The sequence below is a fragment of the Streptopelia decaocto genome (assembly GCF_964273445.1).
Source record: "Streptopelia decaocto genome assembly, chromosome: 1".
NCBI classification, from domain to species: Eukaryota; Metazoa; Chordata; class Aves; order Columbiformes; family Columbidae; genus Streptopelia; species Streptopelia decaocto.
The window spans coordinates 58,969,961-58,992,919 of NC_138663.1; the positions used below are offsets into that span (position 1 = coordinate 58,969,961).

General features: G+C 38.8%; 1 protein-coding gene across 3 annotated transcripts in view; it reads right to left on the reverse strand.

Moving 5' to 3' along the window:
* The window catches only part of CRY1 (cryptochrome circadian regulator 1), a 41,446-nt gene that overhangs the window by 12,665 nt on the left and 5,822 nt on the right, over positions 1-22,959 (reverse strand). For all 3 annotated transcript variants that reach the window (XM_082049377.1, XM_082049378.1, XM_082049376.1), the window contains exons 2-3: positions 7,013-7,121; positions 755-897 (exon numbers count right to left, since the gene is read on the reverse strand). In XM_082049377.1, coding sequence (XP_081905503.1) covers positions 755-897; positions 7,013-7,121 — 252 coding nt within the window. The remainder of the gene's footprint in view (positions 1-754; positions 898-7,012; positions 7,122-22,959) is intronic.

Sequence of the window (22,959 nt, forward strand, 5' to 3'; positions counted from 1 at the left end):
GAAAAGGAATTTTCAATTTAATAAAAAACCAAAACAAAACATTGATTTCAAACCAGTAAATAATTCCTTTTCCATTTCCTCCCACACGTTCAGCTTCCTCTCATACATTGGCTTGTAACAGAAAAAAAACAGGCATCTACCACAATTAATGACTCAATGTTCAGAGAAGTCAAGTCATACATTTGAATAGTTTGGGGATTATGTTTCTATAATAGGGAGCTAATACTAATCCATTTAAATAGATCCATGGAAAAATATAAACAAGACATTAAGTAAGGCGATGCAGCAATATCAAACCCCAACTACTTACTGGATATATAAATGATACGAAACAGTTCTTGAAAAACAAAGGACTTCCTGCTAACTTGTGCATAGCAAGAGAAATAAGTACCAAAAACCAAAACAAAACAAAACAACTAAACAACAACAAATCTAATTAGGGAGAAGTTACAGGCATGTTTGCATAACTTCATCATAAAAGACAGATAATTAACATGATCATTATTTTCAAAAGAACCTCAAATTGAAACTGTAGTTCAGATACAGTTATGTAGCATTTTTTGGAGTTGCAAAGTTCTACTCTGTGTGCAATAAAATTTGGATGGATAAAAGAGAAACATAAAACAAGTTTGTAGCTTCCTAACTATGAACTGCTCTGCATAGAAAGTAGCGCACAATATCTTACCAAATACTAGATTGAATTCATACTTTAAAAAACAAAATATTTTTAAATTCAGAGGTAATGGCAACTTACTTGTCTAGGTCATATAATGTATGGGAAATTCGAACAATGACCTCCACTCCAGCTTCACTAGCCAACTTCTTAATCGCTGCATCTCTTTCCTTCCCGAATGGTTCAGAATCATATTCAATAGAAAGTTTTGTAATATTCCATTCCTGCAACACAACACAAAAATGTTGTCCCTCTGCAAGTCAGCTGCTTGATGTAGGGTGAGAGAAAGGAAAGTGAGAAAGACGGAGACTTTTGTCTGCTAGAAGAGCAGCTGTTGCCTGCAGATAGTTATTAGAGGCCTAAGATATATTTTTGTGAGTCTGGGTGTTCAAATAAAGTTCAATGTTTTGGCATCTAAGTGAGAATTGAGCATAAAAGCACCTTTATTTATCTGTCCCATTACTGTGGGTACACACAGTAATGGAACAACTTCTGTGCAAGTTTTGAAAACTCAGCTTTAACTTTAGGATCCATATACCTTAAGAGACACAACAGAAGAGAAAAATAATAGAAAAGGTTGGAGAAGACCTTTAAGATCATCTACTCCAACCGTTAACCTAGCACTGTCAAGTTCACCACTAAAATATGTCCCTAAGCACTGTATCTACTGGATTTTTTAAATACCTTCAGGGATAGTAGCTCAAGCACTTCCTTGGGCAGCCTGTTCCAATGCCTGACAACCCTTTCCGTGAATAATTTTTTCCTAAGATCCAATCTAAACCTCCCTGGTGCAACTTGAGGCCATTTCTTCTTGTCCTATCACTTGCTACTTAGGAGAAGAGACCAACACCCTCCATGCTACAACCTGCTTTCAGGTAGTTGTAGACAGCGATAAGGTCTCCCCTCAGCCTCCTTCTCTCCAGGCTAAACAGCCCCAGTTCCCTCAGCTGCTCCTCATCAGACTTGTGCTCCAGACCCCTCACCAGCTTTGTTGCCCTTCTCTGAACTCTTTCCAGCAACTCAATGTCTTTCCTGTAGTGAGGGGCCCAAAACTGAACACAGGATTCAAGGTGGTCTCACCAGTGCCGAAGACAGGGGGATGATCATGTCCCTAGTCCTGCTGGCCACACTATTTCTGATACACGCCAGGATACAGTTGGCCTTTTTGGCCACCTAGGCACACTGCTGGCTCATGTTCAGCCAGCTGTTTGTCAACACCCCCAAATCCTTTTCTATGGGTAGCTTTCCAGCCACTCTTCCCTGAGCCTGTAGCACTGCCTGAAGTTGTTGTGACCCAAGTGCAGGACCCAGCACTTGGCCTTGAACCTCATACAATTGCCCTCAGCCCATTGATCCAGCCGGTCCAGATGCCTCTGTAGGGCCTTCCTACTCTCCAGCAGATCAACACTCCCTCCCAACTTGGTGTTGTCTGCAAACTTACTGAGGGTGCACTCAATCCCCTTATCCAGATCACTGATAAGGAGATTAAACAGAACTGGCCCCAATACTGAGCCCTGGGGAACACCACTCATGACCGGTCACCAACTGGATTTGGCTCTGTTCACCATGAGTCTTTGGGCCTGGACACCCAGCCAGTTCTTCACACAGTGAAGAATACACCTGTCTGAGCCCTGAGCGGGCATTTTCTCCAAGAGAATGCTATGGGAAACAGTGTAAAAGGCTTTATTAAAGTCTAGGTGCATAGCACCCACAGCCTTTCCCTCATCCACTAACGGTTTACCTTGTCATAGAATGAGATCAGGTTGGTCAAGCAGGACCTGTCTTTCATAAACCTGTGCTGACTTGGACTGATCGGCTGGCTGTCCTATACATGCTGCATGATGGCACTCAAGGGGATCTGCTCCATAAAATTCACTGGCACCAAGATAAGACTGACAGGCCTGTAATTCCCCAGATTCTCCCTTCCAGCTCTTCTTGCAGATGGGTGTCACATTTGCTGACTTCCAGTCAAATGGGACCTCCCCAGTCAGCCAGGATTGCTGATAAATTATGCAAAGTGGCTCAGTGATCACCTCCATCAGCTCCCTCAGAACCCTTGGGTGTATCCCATCTGGCCCCATAGACTTGTGGTGTAACAGGTCACTAATCATTTCCCCTTGGGTTATTGGAGCTTCATTCTGCACCCCACCACTGTCTCCAGCACAGGGGGCTGGGTACCTGGAGCACAAATGGTCTTAGTATAAAAGACTGAGGCAAAGGCAGCATTCAGTATCTCAGCCTTTCCCTCATGCTGTCACTATGTTCCCCCACCCCACCCCATAAAGGATGGAGATTCTTCTTAGCCCTCCTTTTGTTGCTCGTGTATTTATAACAACGTTTTTTTAATTGTCTTTTATGGCAGCAGCCAAATTAAGTTCTAGTTGGGATTTGGCCCTTCTAATTTTCTCCCTGCATAATCTCTCAGTATCCTTGTATTCCTCCTGGGTAGCCTGCCCCTTCTTGCAAAGGTCATAAACTCTCCTTTTATTCCTGAGTTCCAGCTGAAGCTCTCTGTTCAGGCCAGTCTTCCCTGCCGGCTCATCTTTCAGCACACAGGGCCAGTCTGCTCCTGCACCTTTAAGATTTCCTTCCTGAAAAGCAACCAGCCTTTCTGGACTCCTTTGCCCTTCACCACTGCCTCCCAAGAGACTTTGCCAACCAGCCTCCTAAACAGGCCAAAGTCTGTCCTCCAGCAGTCCAAGGCAGCAGTTCTGCTGACACCCCCTCCTTACTTCTCCAAGAATCAAAAACTCTTTTCATTTCAAGATTGTTATTCCCAAGATGACCTCCAAGCACCACACTCACAAGTCCTTCTCTGTTTGCAAATAACAGGTCCAGTGGAGCACCTTCCCTAGTTGGCTCACTGACCAGCTGTGTCAGGAAGTTGCTGTCCACACACCCCAGGAACCATTTAGACTGTTTCCTCTTTGCTGTGTTGTATTTCCAGACAACTGGTAAGTTGAAGTCCCCCATGAAAACAAGGGCTAGTGATCATGAGACTTCTCCCAGCTTCCTACAGAATATTTCATCTGGCTCTTCATCCTGGTTGGATAGTCTATAACAGACTCCCACCAGGATATCTGCCTTGTTTGCCTTCCCCCTGATTCTTAAGCATAAACAATTCACCCTATTGTCACCATCATTAAGCCGTGGACATTAATCAGCAGCAGTACCTTGCTCTGCAGAAAAGCTCTTCACATATGCCTGTCAGCTTTAACAGCACAACTCTAGTTTGAGGGAAGAGGGGGGGCAGGAGGAGCAAAATACTTCCTCTTCCCTCAAACCAACATACACTTTTCTTCCCTTTTCCAAATCGCTATCCCTCACCCATCAGAATGGAAGATCTTCAAATTCTCAATTAAAAAAAAAAAAAATACAGATATATCTGTATCTTAAAGAGGATGCCTTCAAGTCTACTGTCCTTTATGTCACAGATGCTGTCACTGAGGCCAACAGTAACATGGGGGAAAACAAGTGAAGAAATGGATCAAATAATGGCCAAGGCTTCTGCAACAGTACGAAACTAGAAAGGTGAAATATGCACAGAATGATCCTAGAAAGCCATCCTGCCAATGAAACTCTGAGAAATACCCTTCTAATCCCTCAGAACTGTAATCAGTTGATTTAGGCACACCAGTCAAATTATTTCAGAGAACTAGACTTACAAAGAGACATTGTCACTCCATGCTGTTCACCTTGGGTACAGTTGCGTTTCCGAGCTCTAGCTCTCTCCTAGATGAAGTTCAGGTACAAGCCTGAGGACAGGCAATTCCAGGCATTGCTGGCTCTTTGAAAGAAGGTTTGGCTCCTTGCATCATTAAGTCTGCCAAGACTGACCCAGCAGGCCCTGAATCCTTAAGTAACCTCCTGCAACATTTCTTTCCCATTTCATAATGTAAAACCACTGTCTGACAAGTTGAAGCAGATATTTTTCTAAATCTTTATTTCCTCTGGCATATTGAAAAGAAAACCATAAAAAAACATGTCCAAGAGCCAGAGCCATGTCCCAAAGGGAGCCTGGGAACTGAGACAAGTGCTACGTGATATGACTACACCCCGATCACATCACCATGAGTTAGGCACTTAGAATATGCATGGACACAAGTCATTTTGCATGTAATGCTAGATTTTAGCAATACTGATGCATTTAAAGAATTACAGGTTGTTCCAATTCTATTTTCTTTATCAAGCCAGTCCCAAAGAGCTAGAGATACAGAGCAGATCAGGACAAATTGAAGAGAATGAGGCAAGAACCAAGCAAAACTTGACTGGTTCAAGTTAACCAACAGCAGCCAAATGGGTGCCTGCTACTAACAGAACTTGTATCTCTGCAGTCAGGTGGAACCACCATTCTCAAGTTACTTAAAAAAAAATTGCAAAGACCTGCAAAGTCTACTGGTAAAAGTATTCTGTCTCTATGCACTGCTCCAAAGGATGACAGCCCATTGCTGCTATCAGCAGCACTCTTAGATAGGACTGCTAAAAAACATGTGACATTGAATTAAGTGTGTTCAGGGAAGCAAAGCTGCTCTGAAGGACTGGAAAGAGAAAAGCAAACAATCATATACATATATATACACACACACAAAAGAAAGAAAGAGCCTAAAGGCCTTCTGAAAGATAGATCAGTGCTCTGCCTTTTGAAGGAATTATCCTTTAGCCTGTGAGAAGGAGAGCCCTACCAAGAAACAACTGTGAAATATTAATCCCCAGGAAACCCACAGATGCTGACATCTGTGATAGGGATCCTGACACAAGGTTCTACAGAAGTTCCACTACTTCCTACCATTATTTACTTAAAGTTATCTTCTCCCAGCCAAAAGACATCTACATGTGTTCTTCAGGGTCAGGATCATTGTTCACCTTTGAGACATTTAATGAGGACGATCCAAAAAGCTTCATTCAGAGTTATATGCCCTTCACTGCACTGCAAGTGCCTGATGGATAGCTACTGCTCTGGCAAAAGAGGCTGTGAGATTAATGATATGACACAGATGCATGTTGCAGGTTGTCTTCAGCCAAAAGCTGAAGTAGTCCTCAGGAACTTCCACAATGCCCCTTACTTGTTTGAGGACAGAGAATGCCCTGAGAAACCCCTCACTGGACAAATATATTAAAAACACACTTTTTGGTAATTTGAGGAACAAGAAGACATAGACAGATGTGAATGTTCTTTTTTGATAGCTGTACACTATCTATATGAAAAGTTATTTTCATTACTTTCTCAGCACAAAAACTAATATTCTGAAAATGTGGTGTTCCAATGCTGTTAGGCATAGCAAGATCAACCTAGTAGCAAGATCTGAACAGGCACTGCCAAAGTAACTACTTTAGTATTTAAGAAAACTTGTCGCAGGTCACTCGAATCCAGAAGGTAACACACAGAACAGCAAGATCTCTGCCCCTATTTAAATGAAATCAAAGAAAACATGTCAGGCAGACATAACAAGGCTGAATATCTGGGGGACTGCAAGCAGCAACCTATACCATGGTACTCCTACAGGAAATTCTTCACTAAGAGGAAATCAAGAAAGGACCAGTCAGAGTATCATCCAGTTAGCATTTCACAATTAAAGCACAAGAATGAAGGTGGAAATGCGAGTTCTAGTTGAGTTTTCAGCTTGGTTTTGTAGACTTGGGATGTCTTGCTTGTCTCAGTCACCTCAATCCAGTCATTCCATAAAAACTTTTAAAATCAATCTGCAAAGTATTAATTTTTGCTATCCTGTTGGAGTACTGCTACCTTAAATACATTATTATTCATGCAAGACAAAATAATATTAGTAATGGTGTCTCACAGCTTTAGTTTGCTCAGTGGTAAGACCCTTTGCCACAAAAACCTTAAAGTTCTTTGACTAGAAATTGCGTTTTACCTGCACTAGGCTCTTACCAAGGCTAGTACCAGCAAAAAGCTTAGTAAACCACTTCTAATAACCAAAAAGCAACCACAGCAGATATTTAGCCTAAATAAAACACTGCATTTACCAATAAGACTTTGAACCTGGAATCATATGTACAGAATTGCATTTCAGTATTTCAAAGAGAATCTGAAAAGAAAATTCAGTAATACACAATGCCTGCACTCAGCAAACCATTAGAAATCAGTTGCATTTCTGAAAAGAAAGAAACGAAAAACTAATGTCTAAGAGCAACCCAGCTCAGTTGGTGACACGCATATCAGAGGGCAAAACCCCAAATCCAACAAAAAACAATCTTAAAGAGAAACTGCAAGAATAGTTAAGTATTTGCATAGATAACAATTTGCACTGAAATACACAGTACAAGAAATATTTAGTTTATCATGTTTATGGATAGAAACAACCGCAAGGTGGCATTTACCTTAAAAAGTCTGGGGAAAACATCTGCTGGCTGTCCACGAATAACAAACAAACGTGAATTCAGTTTCCGTAGATTGGCATCAAGATCCTCAAGACATTGAAGCAGGAATCTGCAAGAAGTTATAAAGGAACATTTATTTTCTGAAGCAAGCCAGACAATTTTACAATAGAAAAAGGGTATCATGAGGAAGATTATCAGACCTTCAGCATTTGGTGCTTACTTGGGTAATCCATGCATGTTCTCATCCTAATTACACTTAGCTTACAGCAGTTCAATACCATATAATATACTCAATGATACATAAACAAAGGTGCAGTTTGGTTTTTTGAATTAAGTTTTCACCTGAATACTATACAACCTCAGAATAGACTATAACATACCTAAGTCTTAACTAAAACTAGAAGTATCTTGTCACTCTAAAGAAAAAAAAAAAAAAACACCACCACAGGAGAAAACAAAGCAAAACCACAACAACAAACACTCAGCTGTTTGCATACTGCTATTAAACTTAATCCAAGTCCTCCTTACAACAGCAGCCTGAACTGTTACTAAAAACAGAATACCAGAGTACTACATGGTCATAACTATCCCTTTGGCCTTCATTTATAAAAGTAGTCCTCTACATAACAAATAGTTTCATGCATCTTGGCTGTAACCTCACCTGAATTATTTAATGAGCAAACCAGCAAACAAGAAAAAAGAAAAGGTTGTGGAGGAATGGGGTGCTGCAAATCTTCGGGAATAATAGGTAGTTACACAAGGGATGTTGAGAGAGGTTCACATGTACAAAGATTTATTAATGGACTCAGTAACTAAAAATAACTTGGTGAAAGTTGTTTGCAGGAAGAAATAAAAACAAAAAGAAGGAGAGAAAAAAATGGAAACTCTCCCTTGCAGCCAGCCAGAGAGAGAGATGCTGGGGGGGCCAGATAAGTGCCTTTCCCCTGGATTCCTCTCCAGCATAGCAAATGGCTCCCCCACAATACTCATCCTCGTAACAACAATCTAGCTTTCTCCAGGAGCTGCTAAAACCCTGTTGGCTGTTCTTACTTACAATGCTGTTGGCACTCAAAGTGTGTATTGATCAGGGCAGCTGAGCCAGTACCTACTGGTCACCAACCTCTGTGCACACACATTACTGGATCCCCTGATGTTAACCAAAAGCTACACCCAAAGCGGGGGGCAAGGGAGGGGGCAAAGAGGAGATTCCCACACTGCAGGCCGTTATTCCAACGAGAGTCTGCTCTAACAACACTATGTGCTGGTGCAAGGCCAGGAAGACAACACCACAGCAGCAACCGCCCCAGACCATGGTATGGTAGGCACTGGGCTCCCCAGTTTAAGAAGGGCAAGCAATTACTGGAGTGAGTCCGACACTGGGCTATGAGGATGATGAGGGACCTAGAGCACCTTTCTTACGAGGAGAGACTGAGGGAGCTGGGTCTGTTCAGCCTGGAGAAGAAAAGCTGAGAGGGGATCTCAATGTTTATAAATATCTCAAGGGTGGGTGTCAAGAGGATGGGGCCAGACTATTTTCAGTGGTGCCCAACAATGGGATGAGGGGTAACAGGCACAGACTGAAGCACAGGAGGTTCCATCTAAACATGAGGAGAAACTTCTTTACTTTGAGGGTGCCAGAGCCCTGGAACAGGCTGCCCAGAGAGGTTGTGGAATCTCCTTCTCTGGAGACATTCAAGACCCACCTGGACACATTCCTGTGCAATCTGCTCTGGTGAACCTGCTTTAGCAGGTGGGTTGGACTGGATGATCTCCAGAGGTCCCTTCCAACCTCAACCATTCTGTGATTCTGTGAAGGTGGTGGCACAGAGGCCTGGAGACACTGCGCCTGCAGAACCAGGGAAGGGCTCCACTGCAAGTGCCCAAGGCATTACAAAGGCATCCAGCAACCAGGTTTGCTAAAATCAGGAGTCTGTAAAACTTTTTTTAAGAATGAATCCTAAAAAAATAACCAGTCACAGTGAAAATGCTGCATCTTCTAGGAGGGATATAGTAAATGTGGACTGTTGTAAACCTACTAATATTTTTAAAATTTTCTAGAGATTTAGCAGTATACAAGTGATGCCTACCTAACACGTATTGCCTCCAACTTTATCTGGAAAAAAATTATAAAAATTGATGTATAGAAGGCTGTCAGGAAAACCCCCTAGCTGCTATTAAATGCCAAAAACATCTGGCTAAAATGACCTGAAAAAGTAATAAAAGCAAACAAGTCTGAGAGGAAGCCAGTCTACAAGAATACAACTGCTTCTTGGCTGGCAGTTGTACTTATATGTTTAATGACTGGAACAAGCCAAAAATGTCTAATTCTCTCACTTCACTAAATGTTATTTTGAAAAAAAAAACTTTGCCATAGCAAGACTATAAAGTAGAATATGCTGTATCTAAAAAGAAACTTCTGCATACTCAGTTAAGAAAACCACACAGAAGCAGTTTTAAGAATCTGATGAGAATCACATACACTTCTATCATAAAGAACATGGGCCCCTTGTTCCCAAGTCAAATGTACTTCCAGTTGGATTCTGAAAGGTACAGCTTCTTTTTTTCTTCTTAAACTTGGAATGACAGACCTGATTGTTAATCCTGTCCACCTGAATGTTGCTCTCAAAGAGCACATGCCCTCATTTATACTTCATAGATCACTATGAAAATAAACTGCAATAGTGTCCCAGATGCTTTTTGAACAGTCCAGGAAATATTGGAGGTTTTTAGTTTGGTAGGGTTTTGTTGCTGTGGTGGTTTTGTGGTGTTTGCTTTTGTGGTTTTTTTTTGTGTGGGAGGTGGTTTGTTATTTGGTTGATTGGTTTTGTTTTCATTTTGGTTTGGGTTGGGTTTTTTTTCTGGTTTTTTTTGGTTGGTTGGTTGGGGGTTTGTTTCTTTTGCTTTGTTTGTTCATTTGTTTGCTGGGTTTTTAAACTTTATATCAAAGAATATAGGGAAAGGGCATGAAGAAAAGCTGGTGGTATAAAATGCTCATAACTATTCAAAGTAAAAATTTGCCTTTCAGGAAATTGTCAGTTTTTTTTTTTTCCTATTGGCATCTCAGTTCTCTCTGTTTTCTCGGTCTCTTCTTCCTACCTGGCTGACCATAACGTACAACTTCTAGTCTGGACTTGGCACAAAATCCTGTTCAAGAAGATTACACGCAATGACCCAATCTCCAATTCATATCCAAGATCCCTAAACTTGCCCTTAATACCATTTAATCTCTATTTTGTTCATTCCCCAAATCCCCTCTATTATCTCTCTTAACTATCTCTTCCCAAACTCCAGCATTTCAATCTCCATAAAACTCTCTCATATATTTAACAAAAATCATAGCGTAGACTCAAATTGTTAAATATATGCCAGAAGGGAGCAGAAGAGTGGCCAGAAGACACACACACACACACTCTCTCCATGCCTGAACAAAACCAGAACAAATGAAAACCAGCCAAACCACAGCTTGAATTGCAAGACTCACTGAAAGCACATTGTTCAAAAATAATAGACCAAATTAAACTCTAGCGACCCTATGATATCTATAGCAACAGCAACGCAAAAGAAAACCGCTTTTGACTTTCTGAACATGGATTCAGTTTACAAGTTGTTACTTAGAATAAGTGTGCAGTTTATTAAGCATATTTGAATCTTTCAGTTGGACTGAATGTATTTTAGCAAAATGTGCTACAAATAATCAGCTATTTTGTTTTCACCAACTATATTTATGCTACGCCACCTCTAAAGGCATTTTTTTCATTAAACTGTTAATAAAATTAGTCTAACATAAAAGCCTTTACACAGATTTATAGAATCATAGAATAGTTTGGGTTGGAAAGAACCTTTATAGGTCATCTAGTCCAACTCCCCCCTCCCTGACAATGAGCCTTGCTCAATTAAAGACTAACCTTCTTAAAGCATTGTTTTTAGATACAACCCGTACCAAGAAACTTAATAGCTGAATCAACAAATTGTCATAAAGTTTTCACCTCCCCTTTTTCTCATGAGTACCTTTGTATAAGCAGCACAGCATCTTTACTGTGGTTAAATGCATGCTAATTAACATCTAGTTTTAGGTTTAGCCACATATAATCCAAATGATTCTGACTTCAAGGAAGGAAAATTCTACCTTTCAGAACTTCTGCATTCATTCAACCTGTTAACAGATGCCTGTGTGAATAGGCCTACATGAAAGGAAACAGTTTAATTGTATCAGCTCCCTTGGACAACTTCTAATACCTGCACTCTCCAATTCTGGCATAGTACCGCAATGCATTGCATTTATCTCCTGCCCTAGCAAATTAATGTTTCTTCTATAACATACACGTATATGTCAGGGAGGAGTGATAACATTCTCAACATGCACACTCCCACAGCTATTAAGCATATTAATAGAAAAATAAAATAATAATTCTCGGCATTTGACACAGAATGAATTACTACAGGATCTGGAAGAGAAGAACTTTTAGTTTTCCAAGGTATCATTTTGATTGGTAATACTTGTTTGCAAGTGAAAATAGTTCTGACTTATTCTAATGCCATGCAAAGGCACTTGCTACAGTACAGGAAAACATGCCAGTGTTTTGCTCAGTGCAGACGTTTAAATATAATTGAGAGCAACATTCTAGGACAGACAAGGCAAAATTATTTGAGCTTTCTCTCTGAAGAGATACACCAAAATGCTCACAAACATTCCTTTCACGGTATTACACAAATTAAAACAAATGGTGAATTGATCTGTGAACTGAAATCAAATATGAAATCTCCATCTCATAAGTCATCATTTCTTTTCAGTATATGAGCTCTTGAGGCAAAGTTTCTTCATAGGAGCTACGAAATGAGAGCTACTAGGCTTGAATGCTATTATACTTCACACCAAAGTATGGCAATTAGGAGCTACTTAAATCTCTCCCTACAGTAACAGGTCCTGTTTCTGAATCTGCAATCTAAACCAACGTTTTCCTCTTCACAGTCAGTGAGAAAGCACCTTCTTTGACACTTTGAATAAACATAAAAACTACATCACATGACTTCATTGAAAAGACACAAAAAGGATGCACAGTTATTTTTTTTATCAGATTAGAGCATCAGACCAGGTTTCCGCATCTGGTCTTCAACTTCCCTTGGACAAACCAGAGGAAGGAAAAGTTCACCATTAATTTCACAGTAGCAAACCGTGTGTGGCACATGCATGACTGAGGTGATAGAGGTAGGCAGAAAAGACCTGTTTACTGTAACACAGGGAAGATGCCGATGCAAAGTACACTTGTTTTCATGCAACATTCTTAGAGGGAATTACACACATTTTGCTCGGTGTTATCTAATGTTAACGTTCAGAATTTCATGAGGACTTCTGAAGACCACATTCTTTAAAAGACAAACATAAAATCTTAGTTGTTTACTCAAAGAAACTCCACAATCTTCCCTGTGGCCAATCATGCAAATCTACTTGGGGTCTGAAACTGAAACTAAACATTCTGCTCCTCTGTATCGTAAAAGTGACTGCCAGAAACTGGTTCGCATAATACAGATCATAATTTCAGCTGTGATGCAACTGAAATAAACTGATTCCATCAAGGCAGAAATTCAAAAAGTTAAATAACTAATTGTTAACACAGTTAACTATTAACAAAATGAACCAAACTAAGTGCCACATCACGCAGCCTTCCTGGTTCTGCATTATTAACATGACTAAAGACTTTCTCCAGGGAAAAAGTCATGATCAGTCTGCTAAAAAGGTAGCATTTTTATTTAAAAGACTTGCAAGAAGGACACTTACAGATGCATTGTTTAAGGCTACCATTAAGTCTTGTTTGGGGTTATATATAGGAGTAATAAACACCCAGAAATCATAATCACATAGAACCACCCTTGCCAGTATGAAATGACAACAGTTGCTGGGAATTGAGTGGGCTTAAAATGCAATGACTTCTCTTTCAGGTGTCACTCACATCTGAAAATGGTGATGCTAAGGCATTAAGAGTCAAGAAGCTTCAGTTTCAGGCTTTTTTTCCTGAACTGATCCAGATTCTGAATTTAACTGTTAGGCAGGGCAGGAGTGTCAGACTGCACAGCCAGTGCCACACAGAAGAAAGGAAACTAGTCAGGCTTCATCATTCTGAGGAGGAAGTTTAAAAAGCTGAGTGAAAAAGAACAGTGCTGAAACTTGTTTCATTTCTAAGTTTAACATTTTTACCTATGACCGGTTAACTTCCAGCAATCCATTCAAACTTCTGTTTAACCAATCTTTTAAAATACTTTTTACCTACCCACTAGTCCTCATGCCAAGCAATTGATTACAATCTCCCCAGTGAAAGAAAAGCTCTGCCAGACTGTGTCCTTATGGATATTTGATCACCACTCAGACTTTGTCTATCAGAATTATCTTAAACAGCCTAACATCTGCTAGTTTGATTTTCCCATTCAATTTTTCTTTCAATTATGCTAGATATTCCTCCATCTTTCAGGGTTTAGTGGAGCTGGATTTAATGAAAAGAAACAATATCACATACTGTATAACATCAACCACATTTTAAAATTTGAATTATTATAGTTTACAGCATTAGATCCTGATTGCAATAATAAATTATGCAACATTTATTTCTCTTCATGGGAAAAGGTAGAGAGAGAGCCTTTCTTTCATACATATCTGCTAGTTTGCCATATGTTCAGTTAGGTCATTATGGAAGTCCAGTATCATTTAGGTAAATACATTCCTCAAACTAGCTTCTACAGGAAACATATGATGGATTTCATCTAATACTGGAATAAAAGACACTGAGAAGTATCTCATTTACGTAGCTATATAAAAATATTTAATACTTCATCAGTATATTTCCTGTTTGATTGCCAACCAATGTGTCTTAGTGTGAGCAGTATATTCTTACGAAACTATAAGAAGATTAAGCTCAGACAGGATTTAAGTGTTATGTACACTCCACAGCATCCTTTGGCAGCAAGCCACAGTAATATTTTCCTATTACCAAATCAAGGTCACAGAGGCATGCCTTATTATATTACATTGTTTCAGCAAATATCACATACGACTTCCACATCCTAAAAAGTTATATAGTAATCAATTTCATCGAGGTATTAGCCTTTAAGGTTATATACAAGAGCAGGAAAAAGTTCACATTATTCAACTCTAGATACTTCAGTGAAGTGGCTGTGGGAGCTAAGTCATCTCCTGCAGGGTTACTCTATAGTCAGTGGAGAAAAACCAGCTCCTTTAGAGTGCAATTCAGGACTTCAGCATCTTTCATAACTTAGTAAGAGCTGATCCACATGCAAAAGCAAAGGCAGACCATGAAGTATGTCACTGGGCTTTTTTCCTCTAATGTTTACTACTGTTAATATCTTCAAGCCCAAACAGAGCTGTGACAGAGGAAGAAGGCAAGATGTGCCCAAGCCCATCTACAGCTGAAATAATTGCTGTAAGAGGTTCTTAAAAACCAAATTCAACTTTCTGAAAAAGCATGAAAGAAGGGGGTTTGAACAATAATTGAGAAAAAGCAACATTGAAAATGTAATCTCTCCAAGCTGAGTCCTTTTGGGTGCATCTTCTTTGAAGCTAACTAGTAAAGACCATCTCACAGGTGGAGTGGGGCTAGAATCCCAACTACAAAAAGCACCACTGCTTTATTAAAAACAACAAAATCATTTCAATCTAACCTACTTTACATTGGACACACAGCTGGCATTTCCTTACACTATTCCTCATTAATTTCTTTCCAACTGAACTACCTTTTCAAGGTTAGCATTCCCAAAAGAAAGGAAACAAAATTTTTCTCCTATTCAAAAGACATTAATAATCTCCCTAACAGCCACCTGTATTTGGCTCCTATTTTGTCAACTGTACGTCACAGCAAATACTGTATTTAGCTTCTGTAAAGATCTAGATCTTAATTTCACATTCAAAGGGCACCTATTATTCATCTAAACTATTCCCATATAACTAGCAACAAACATCTCAAATTACTTGCTTCTTACAAAGGTCAGCCTTCTGGGGATATGACACTAACAGGCTTACAGCTTCTTAAATCTCTCTCCCAGTGTCTTCCATTCTTTAATGTATATATTCTGTGTTTATTTTTCTCTAATCCTCTAATTCCAGTCTTATAAATCAAAGCCCTTATTATATGACTTCAGTTCCTTATGCCTCCTCTTTCCAGAGATAAACTAGTTGGATCCATAAAGGGAAACCCAAGAGAAAACAGATCTATTTCCAGTGGGGACAGCTGGGGAAAAGGACCTAGAGGCAAATTATAAAACCAAGTTACTTGAGAGTACAGACATGCTCATATTTAAATAAATTTTAAACTCTTTATTCTCATGCACCCAAGTTCTCTTATTTAAATGAGATACTCATAAGGCTTGATGTAATTAAACCAGAGCTGGCCTGTTTTCTCTTCCTGCCTCTGAATAAAATAGTTCAGCCACATTATTTTCAACAATCTAAGCTGTCCATGAGAAAGCAACAGCTATGGCTCACTTCAAAAGAGCAATCAGGATAAGAGCCCTATAAGAAGGTACAGTCTTGCAATCTGATTCTGAAGGATAAATTTCATACTGTCCCTCATTTACTTTAATAAACCCCTTTAAATTTCCTTACATTAAAGTGTGATAATTACTGCTAATAAAATTTTACACAGTTTTAAGTTTCCCAGAAATGAAACACTAGGTAAAATGAACAGGTTTCTCGACTACACAGTATAAATTGCAAGTCCTTAAGGTATTAATTCCATCATCTCCAGCTTCCCATATTGAAAAATCTATTAAAACTAATAAAAGAGAATTAAGGATAGAGCTGAAATTTACCAGCAAGTACAGAAATTGGTAGAACGTTTGGAAAATAGAAAAAACCCTGAAGCTATTCCTGAAAATCTTAATTTAAAATGACTAGATTTAATTCTCCATGGTGTTTGCCTTGCAGTGGTCAGACATTCAGCATTATTCTAAGTTCCCATTGCTACTCTTAAGAACCAAAAGGTCCAAAATATTCTGAACTGGTCTTTCCAAACTAAAATTAGCCATTTATATCTGAATACAAGATAAACCTGAGCAAGTTGTGTTCAGTTTTTTGAGTAATAACCATGTTGAAAGAATAAACATTTAAAACAACAACACCTGAAACACAGTTCATTTAATTAAGCTGCATAAGTCCAACAAAATTCCACTTCGTCCCAAACTTTTTTAGTAGACAAGTAGACTAATGGAGGTAATGGTTCACTTCATGCTGCAGAGCCCTTCCATCTCAAAGTCTAGAGCTGATGAAAGAAATGCACGGAGCTCAGTAACGTAAGCCCTGCTAAACAAAACTGAAATACAGCTCAAGACATAATAGATTAAAAAAAATGCAAATAACCTTGAGATGAACATGCTGTCTTCATCTGCCACAACTGCAGCAGTTCACTGCAATAGTGAAGGTCAGGACCAACAGAAAGTACCTCACTCGAAATAACTACATTCAACTGTACCACATAACTTTTCAAGAGAAGTGTAACATTCTGATAACTAAAAAGCAATATTCAATCACTTCTGCAGAACTGATAGTAGTTTAGATGAAGAATTATTTTAGGAAGAATGAAACCTTTATTAGAACACCTGTATTTTAATATTTTCTTTGCTTTCCCTGTCTTCCCATTCCTTTCAGAATATGGGGATGAATTAGCAAAATTCACCTCCTGAACATCAGTCACAGATTCTTTTATTACTTTGACTGTTGAAAGAATAAAGATAGAAAATGGGATGACATCATCCTACACAGCTTCACTGTATTTTTTTTCCAGTCTGCTTGTGCCAGGATCAGAATTAACAGCAACACAGATGATGCAGACAGGAATGCTGCCAATTTAAGGAGTGGGGCAGGGGGTGCAGGATACACCAAACCCACCTTCCTGAAAGCAGATAAAACCTGTTGGAGACAAAGTGCAGCTGAATATCAAGGCAAACTGCTAGCATTTCAGAAAAAGAGATTAAAAAAAAAATCACCTTTTTTTAGGATTAACTCCAAAGTTATTTCTATAGACAGAAACTATAGGGGAGCCTTTGTATGCTCTGAACTCTGGAAACTTAATCACCATTGATAAATATTGCTGTGCAGAACCTTCAAGCAAGAAGATACGTCCCCCACTAGAGGTCAAACTGAAGAAAATCAGACCTTATCTGCTTTAATCCCCATAGTCCAACATCAACAGGCAAGATCCAACTGGAAAAAAAAAAGGGGGGGGGGGGGGGGGGGCGGGCAGAGGGAGTCTACAAACTCTGCAGCTTTCATTACTACACGTCTCATAACCTGATCATTTCCTTAAACCATTTGGAATAAGAACATTTCAATATGAATCAACAAAAATAGTTTCATAAAGTAGGTCGTTGCTGCAGCAACCAGGCGCTGTTTGGACTACTCCCTGCCACAATGACCTACTTTTCCAGTAATACGTAACCCTTGTAGTAGGAGCCCAGTTCCTCCTTCCCTTCGGAGCCACTCCGAGAGGATTCCCGTACAGTGGCCAAACTTTACTCCTAACCCAGACAGAGAAAAGCTTCAAGAAGGTACAAGCAGCAGGTCGGGTTGGCTCCTCTGTGTCATATTTCAAAGTGTCGGCTGCTAAAGGTTAAATGAAACCTAGTATGTGCTCTGAGTTCAAAAAGTACCAAGGCAATGTTCAAAACTGGCAGAACTGATAAAAAACAGAAGGGGAAGGTGTCAGGGCGAACAGCAGTTTGCGAACAACGTGTCGCCTGCCAGAGTCAACAGCTGGCAACGAGCCACAAACAGGCTGCCTGAGCACCACATCCAAGCACAAGCTAGCAGGCGTAATCCTTTGTTACAGGTCTAAATAACGTCAAATCTGCATAAAAGAAGAACCCTCCTGAATGACAGGTGAAGACAACACATTTTCAAATCCTATTTAACCCTGCATGGACAGTGCAGCGGCACATACAAAAGTACCATGCAAACCCAGGAAGTAACATTGCAATTACTTGATTTCCTGTTTGCTCTTGCTATTAATGACCACTAACCTGATGACAAAGGAAAAAAGATTACTAGTGCAACTTCTCATTGAACTATATCTTAATCTCATGAAGAAAACTTATCTCTGTAGAAATAAGCCTACAAGGCTTCAAACATCAATCACACAATCACACTAACTTGTGTATAGGTTTTTTTTTCCCAATCAATTTTTACAAACCCTAAATTCAAAAGCTTTCATTCAAGATAAAATTTAAGAGACAAGCACAAGAGACCAACACTTCCAAGCAAAAGACAACTCATTCTAACAAAAGGCAAGCTATGCATTACCGTATAGTACATCCTAATTAAAACTTCAGTTAACAGAAAGATTCTGACAGATACAGCTCATACTACAAAAGCAGAAAAACAAAACACACACAAAGCTCTACAAAGCTTGCTTTACCTTAAAACTTGTAAGTTCAGCAGGAAAAATACTGGAATTGATGACAACACGGTATGGTGAGTGGAAAAGGTTTTTAAATTTCCCCCACCCTTTTAGTTCAGAATAAATAATACATAATGAAATAATTATGCCAGCAAATCTCACACTCTTCAAACAAAACAGCAAAAAATATCATCTAAGCATTAATTTTACTTTACCATTATGCTTGACAAGCCATACAGCAGCAGTTGCAAAGGAAGGATTCTGGAAGACAGACTAGCAGAAGAAAAAAAATACCATTGAATTATGAAAAAAAAAAAAAATAGAAAAGCTGCTGCTGCAAGAGCAACATCTGATCACTAGTAACATGTTGCAGTTTGAACGTGTGACCTCCAGTGCCAAAAATACAAGCTCAGCTACTTTGTCTCTTAGGAAGTAGTAAAGAGCAGGAGTAAAACTTCCAGTAAAGGCAACACTGAAGAACTTTGGCAAACTAACGCAATTTCTCAGAGTCGGCACTGAAAAAGAGGTTGGCAGAGTTACATTTGAAAGAAAGCAGGAAGCCAAAATCTAAAATGTAAAAAGAGGAACATCCATGTTATCCCCACAAACCATGATTTTCTTCATGGTTTAGAAAAAAAACACACTACTGCTGAAATACAGTGACTTTATTGGCAACTAGCTTACAGAAAGGAAATTTCAATCAAATGAAAAAAAACTCTGCTCACTGAAAAACACCAGTGTGATCAGCACTAATCTTTACACAGGTCTCCTCAGATTATGAAATCCTGGAAATAAAAGGGGAAAATATACCACAATGAAAACCGAACTATCAATATCACAACAATTTAAAACTTTTTCCTTTGTCATAAACTGATGAAAGTACACATTAGTAGATGTTTCCAGGTCATACCAGTTAAGGAGTATGCTGGAGAAAAGAAAATGAACAAGTCACTCATAAAAAGTAATTTTAAAAAGCATTTACGTGATTTGGGAAATACTACATAATAGCAGTAAACAGCAAACAGTTATATTGTCTAAAAAGAAGCAAACATAAAGCACAGTAAACTAGATCTTATTAAGCCTGCCATCTACTGAAAAATAATGATGGAAAGTCACAGGAATTATCCCTAGGCAAGCCATATAAAACAAATAATTCAGATTACATCCTTTGCTTGATCACCCTCATTAAGACTTGGATAGTTTCAACTTCCTGAGTTCACAACTAGCAAGACTTATGGAAACAAAGACCGTAAAACCAAAATGCAATTTTCTCTCCAAAGACCCTTCTGAAACCTGCATGGCAAAAACTACTCTGTAGAATATTTTATTTTAAATGCATATCTCAGTGTTACAGATGTAGAGTCATGTCTCTCCCATGAGAGAGGAATAAGGAAAACAATAGTAGGCAATCCATGCTAAAAGCTGTATTGTTCTCTTAAAAAAAAAAAAAAAAGAAAAAAGAAATAAAAATTAAGGCGGGGGGGAAGAGAGTTCATTTTCGATAATGTGAAATATGAAGAATAGGATAAAAAAATAATTAAAAAAAAACCACCAACAACAAAAAACAACACTACACCACTTGATGCCATAGAATTTACAGGCAGAAAATTTCAACTCTGAAAACTCACAAGAGGATACAGGAAAGAAAAAGTTTACTGCATTCTTCAATTAATCCAATGTATTGGAAATAAAATAATTAACAATTTTTAATGCAAAGTCCTCTATAAAATAGAATCTCACAATTCTATGTACACTTCTCCAGTACTTCAGAAAAGCACAGATTACAAAACTGAGATAAAGCTTGCCATGGTGTTTCTATACCTTTACTGCATAGCAAAATTATAACCCTTATAACCATGATCATTTTTCACGAACTATGTAAGGCATGAAGTAACAAGTAACCTACATGACAGCCACCTATTTATTTCCTCACCTTTCTGATGAAAGTTGCCCTCATATTTCTGTTATTTCAATCATTTTTCCTCTCTCTAAACTACAGCACAGTTTACCCTTTACCTACAAGGCAAGTAGAATATTTGTATTAGGAAAAGAAAAATCTGCAAGTGCTGAACTTCACAGGTTCCTTACTATAAAAAGTAAAGTATTTCCTAGGTCATGGATTCCACACTTTGAATAGGAACAACTCCTGATCTGTTATCTAAATAGCCTGTATTGTAAATATTTCCTCTCCATCACAGAAGAGTCTATAACAACATGCATTCATACTTCACAACTTCCCCATTTGAGCTTACACAGATTTTTTTTTTTCAACATTCCTGGTTTTAATTCTGAAAGTATAGGGTTTTGTGTTCTGTAAGGAATCAAACTTATACTGCAAGAATTTTGCAGCCTTCACTTTTCACAGCTGTACAAGAGTCACAAACATACTAACAGGTGTTAAAAATGAATGCACGTAACTGAACAGGAAAGGAAATGTTTTCCTACAAATCAAGAAACACTGACATAAAGTAAGTTTCAAATCAAGCCCCAACAACTACACTAGTTTAGTTGCAGGAGGAAACAACACGTAACACAAAAGCTCAGGTGTATATGACATCACATGACTGTCAGCACAGAAATCAGTCTTTCAGGACACATCCTGACCAATGCTCAACTGGAAGAAATTCCTTCTGCCTCTGATAATCCAGACAGGTTCTGTCCTACTGCTAGGAGCTTGTTGCATTAGCATTTTCAAAGAGATTATGACACCTGAATTTACTTCTGAAACCCTGAGTATTATCAAATTGTTATTTCCTACCCAGGTTTACCAATATAGACTTTCAGACCTTTCAAATACTAATGCGATTTAAGAAAAAATGCATACTTCAGGAAGTTCTGTTCACTGCAGCTCAGCTACTGTCTAAACTAATGCTAACAAAGCTCCATTAGTAATTGGTATGCTCTCAGATTTGTAACTGTTCCAAAAGCATAGATATACATGTGGACTTTAACCACAGCTGTCTCCATCTATACACTTGAACCAGAACATGGCAATATTGACCTCTTTTCCCCAGTCCTTCCTGGTCTACCCTTCACCTCCACTAAACCTTTTACTCCTGCATAAAGAAACATTTACACACACAAAATTCCAAAGCAGTGAAAGCAAAAGCTTAACGGTGACCCGAAAATATCTGGAGGCTTTGGGGTTAGAGGTACATTGCAATTATAGTTCACCTGTTGACCTAGATTGCAAAGAACTGGAAAGCCAGGAGTATACAGAAGCACATAAACTAACCTTGCTCCACATCTATATTGAAGTTCTGAAAATGTAACTAAAATGTATTGCACCAAAACACCATAAAGTTCTTAGCCTGACAATCAAATCCACTCCCTTCCTAGAAGTAAGCAAAGGCACAGATATTAAACCTGCTAAAATGTGATATGCAAATTACTAAGCCTGTAAAACACAAAGCCACACATTCCCACACTACTTACACAAGCAAGTCATACTAAGCTGACTTTTGTCTTTTTAGGTCACTATGAGAAGGTCACAAAATTCCCTACAGTGAAGAGTTTCTTTCAATATACAAATTAATATGTCACAGACTTCAGTGTAACTTCCACACTGAAAAAACGGGCGATCTCACTGGCAGCTGGACCTTCCTCCTGTCCCGGTTTATGTAACTGACCTGAAAACCTGCCAGGCATGGAGAGGGTATGGAAAACAATCACCTTCCTTGCAAATAAAAGCTTCCTTGCTGCAGGTAAACTGTCAGAAACCAAAAAGTTCAGGTGGTACAACGATAAGCAGCTTTAACTGCAGTATTTGCATGATGAAATATGTTTTAAGAGTAGCTTCCATTGGTACGAATGATGACATTTTCATAAACTGGGGGAAAATACACTTTCTTACATGAAAATGGCCAAAGGAAGATGAAAATATAGAGAGTAATTTGCCTTGGAGAAGTGATGCAAAATTCATTGGCACTGCCACTGATCAGTTGGGGGGGAAAAAAAAAAAAAATCTGTATTCTTGATTGCCTAAAAAAAAAAAAGCTGCTTTTGCATTCACCACAGATGGTGTTTGTTGGGAGTTATTACCCTCCTCTTTAATGACCAGAGGAAGTAACTCCACAAGCTGCAAACAAATCACCTTCTCCTACTCAAATAAAGAATGTGATCTATTGATATTTAGCTAAAATAAAACAAAACTGTATTTCTGGTCCCAAGAGAGAGAAGACAATTCCTATGGGGTTGTTCCAAGGCCACATTTGTCCATTGATACTCAAAGACCACATGCTACTCTCACATATCAAGAACACTCTCCTCAGATATACTCTTGATAATCTCAAACCTGGAGATCAATGATATAAAACCAGGTATCTAAAACCTCAAAACTTCTTAATGTGAGGAATTGGATTCCTTCAAGATCAATCTTGCAGTCAAAAAGCAAATTGTATAAACACTCACTGGAATTTTTCTGGCCTATAATAACTACTACTTGGAAAAAAACAATTTCTTGAACATTATGTATACAAGTGGATTTGCAGTACCGCCTGCTCTCTCCAGACCAACTCATGCAGACTTCTCATCCAATTTAATAATAGTTAC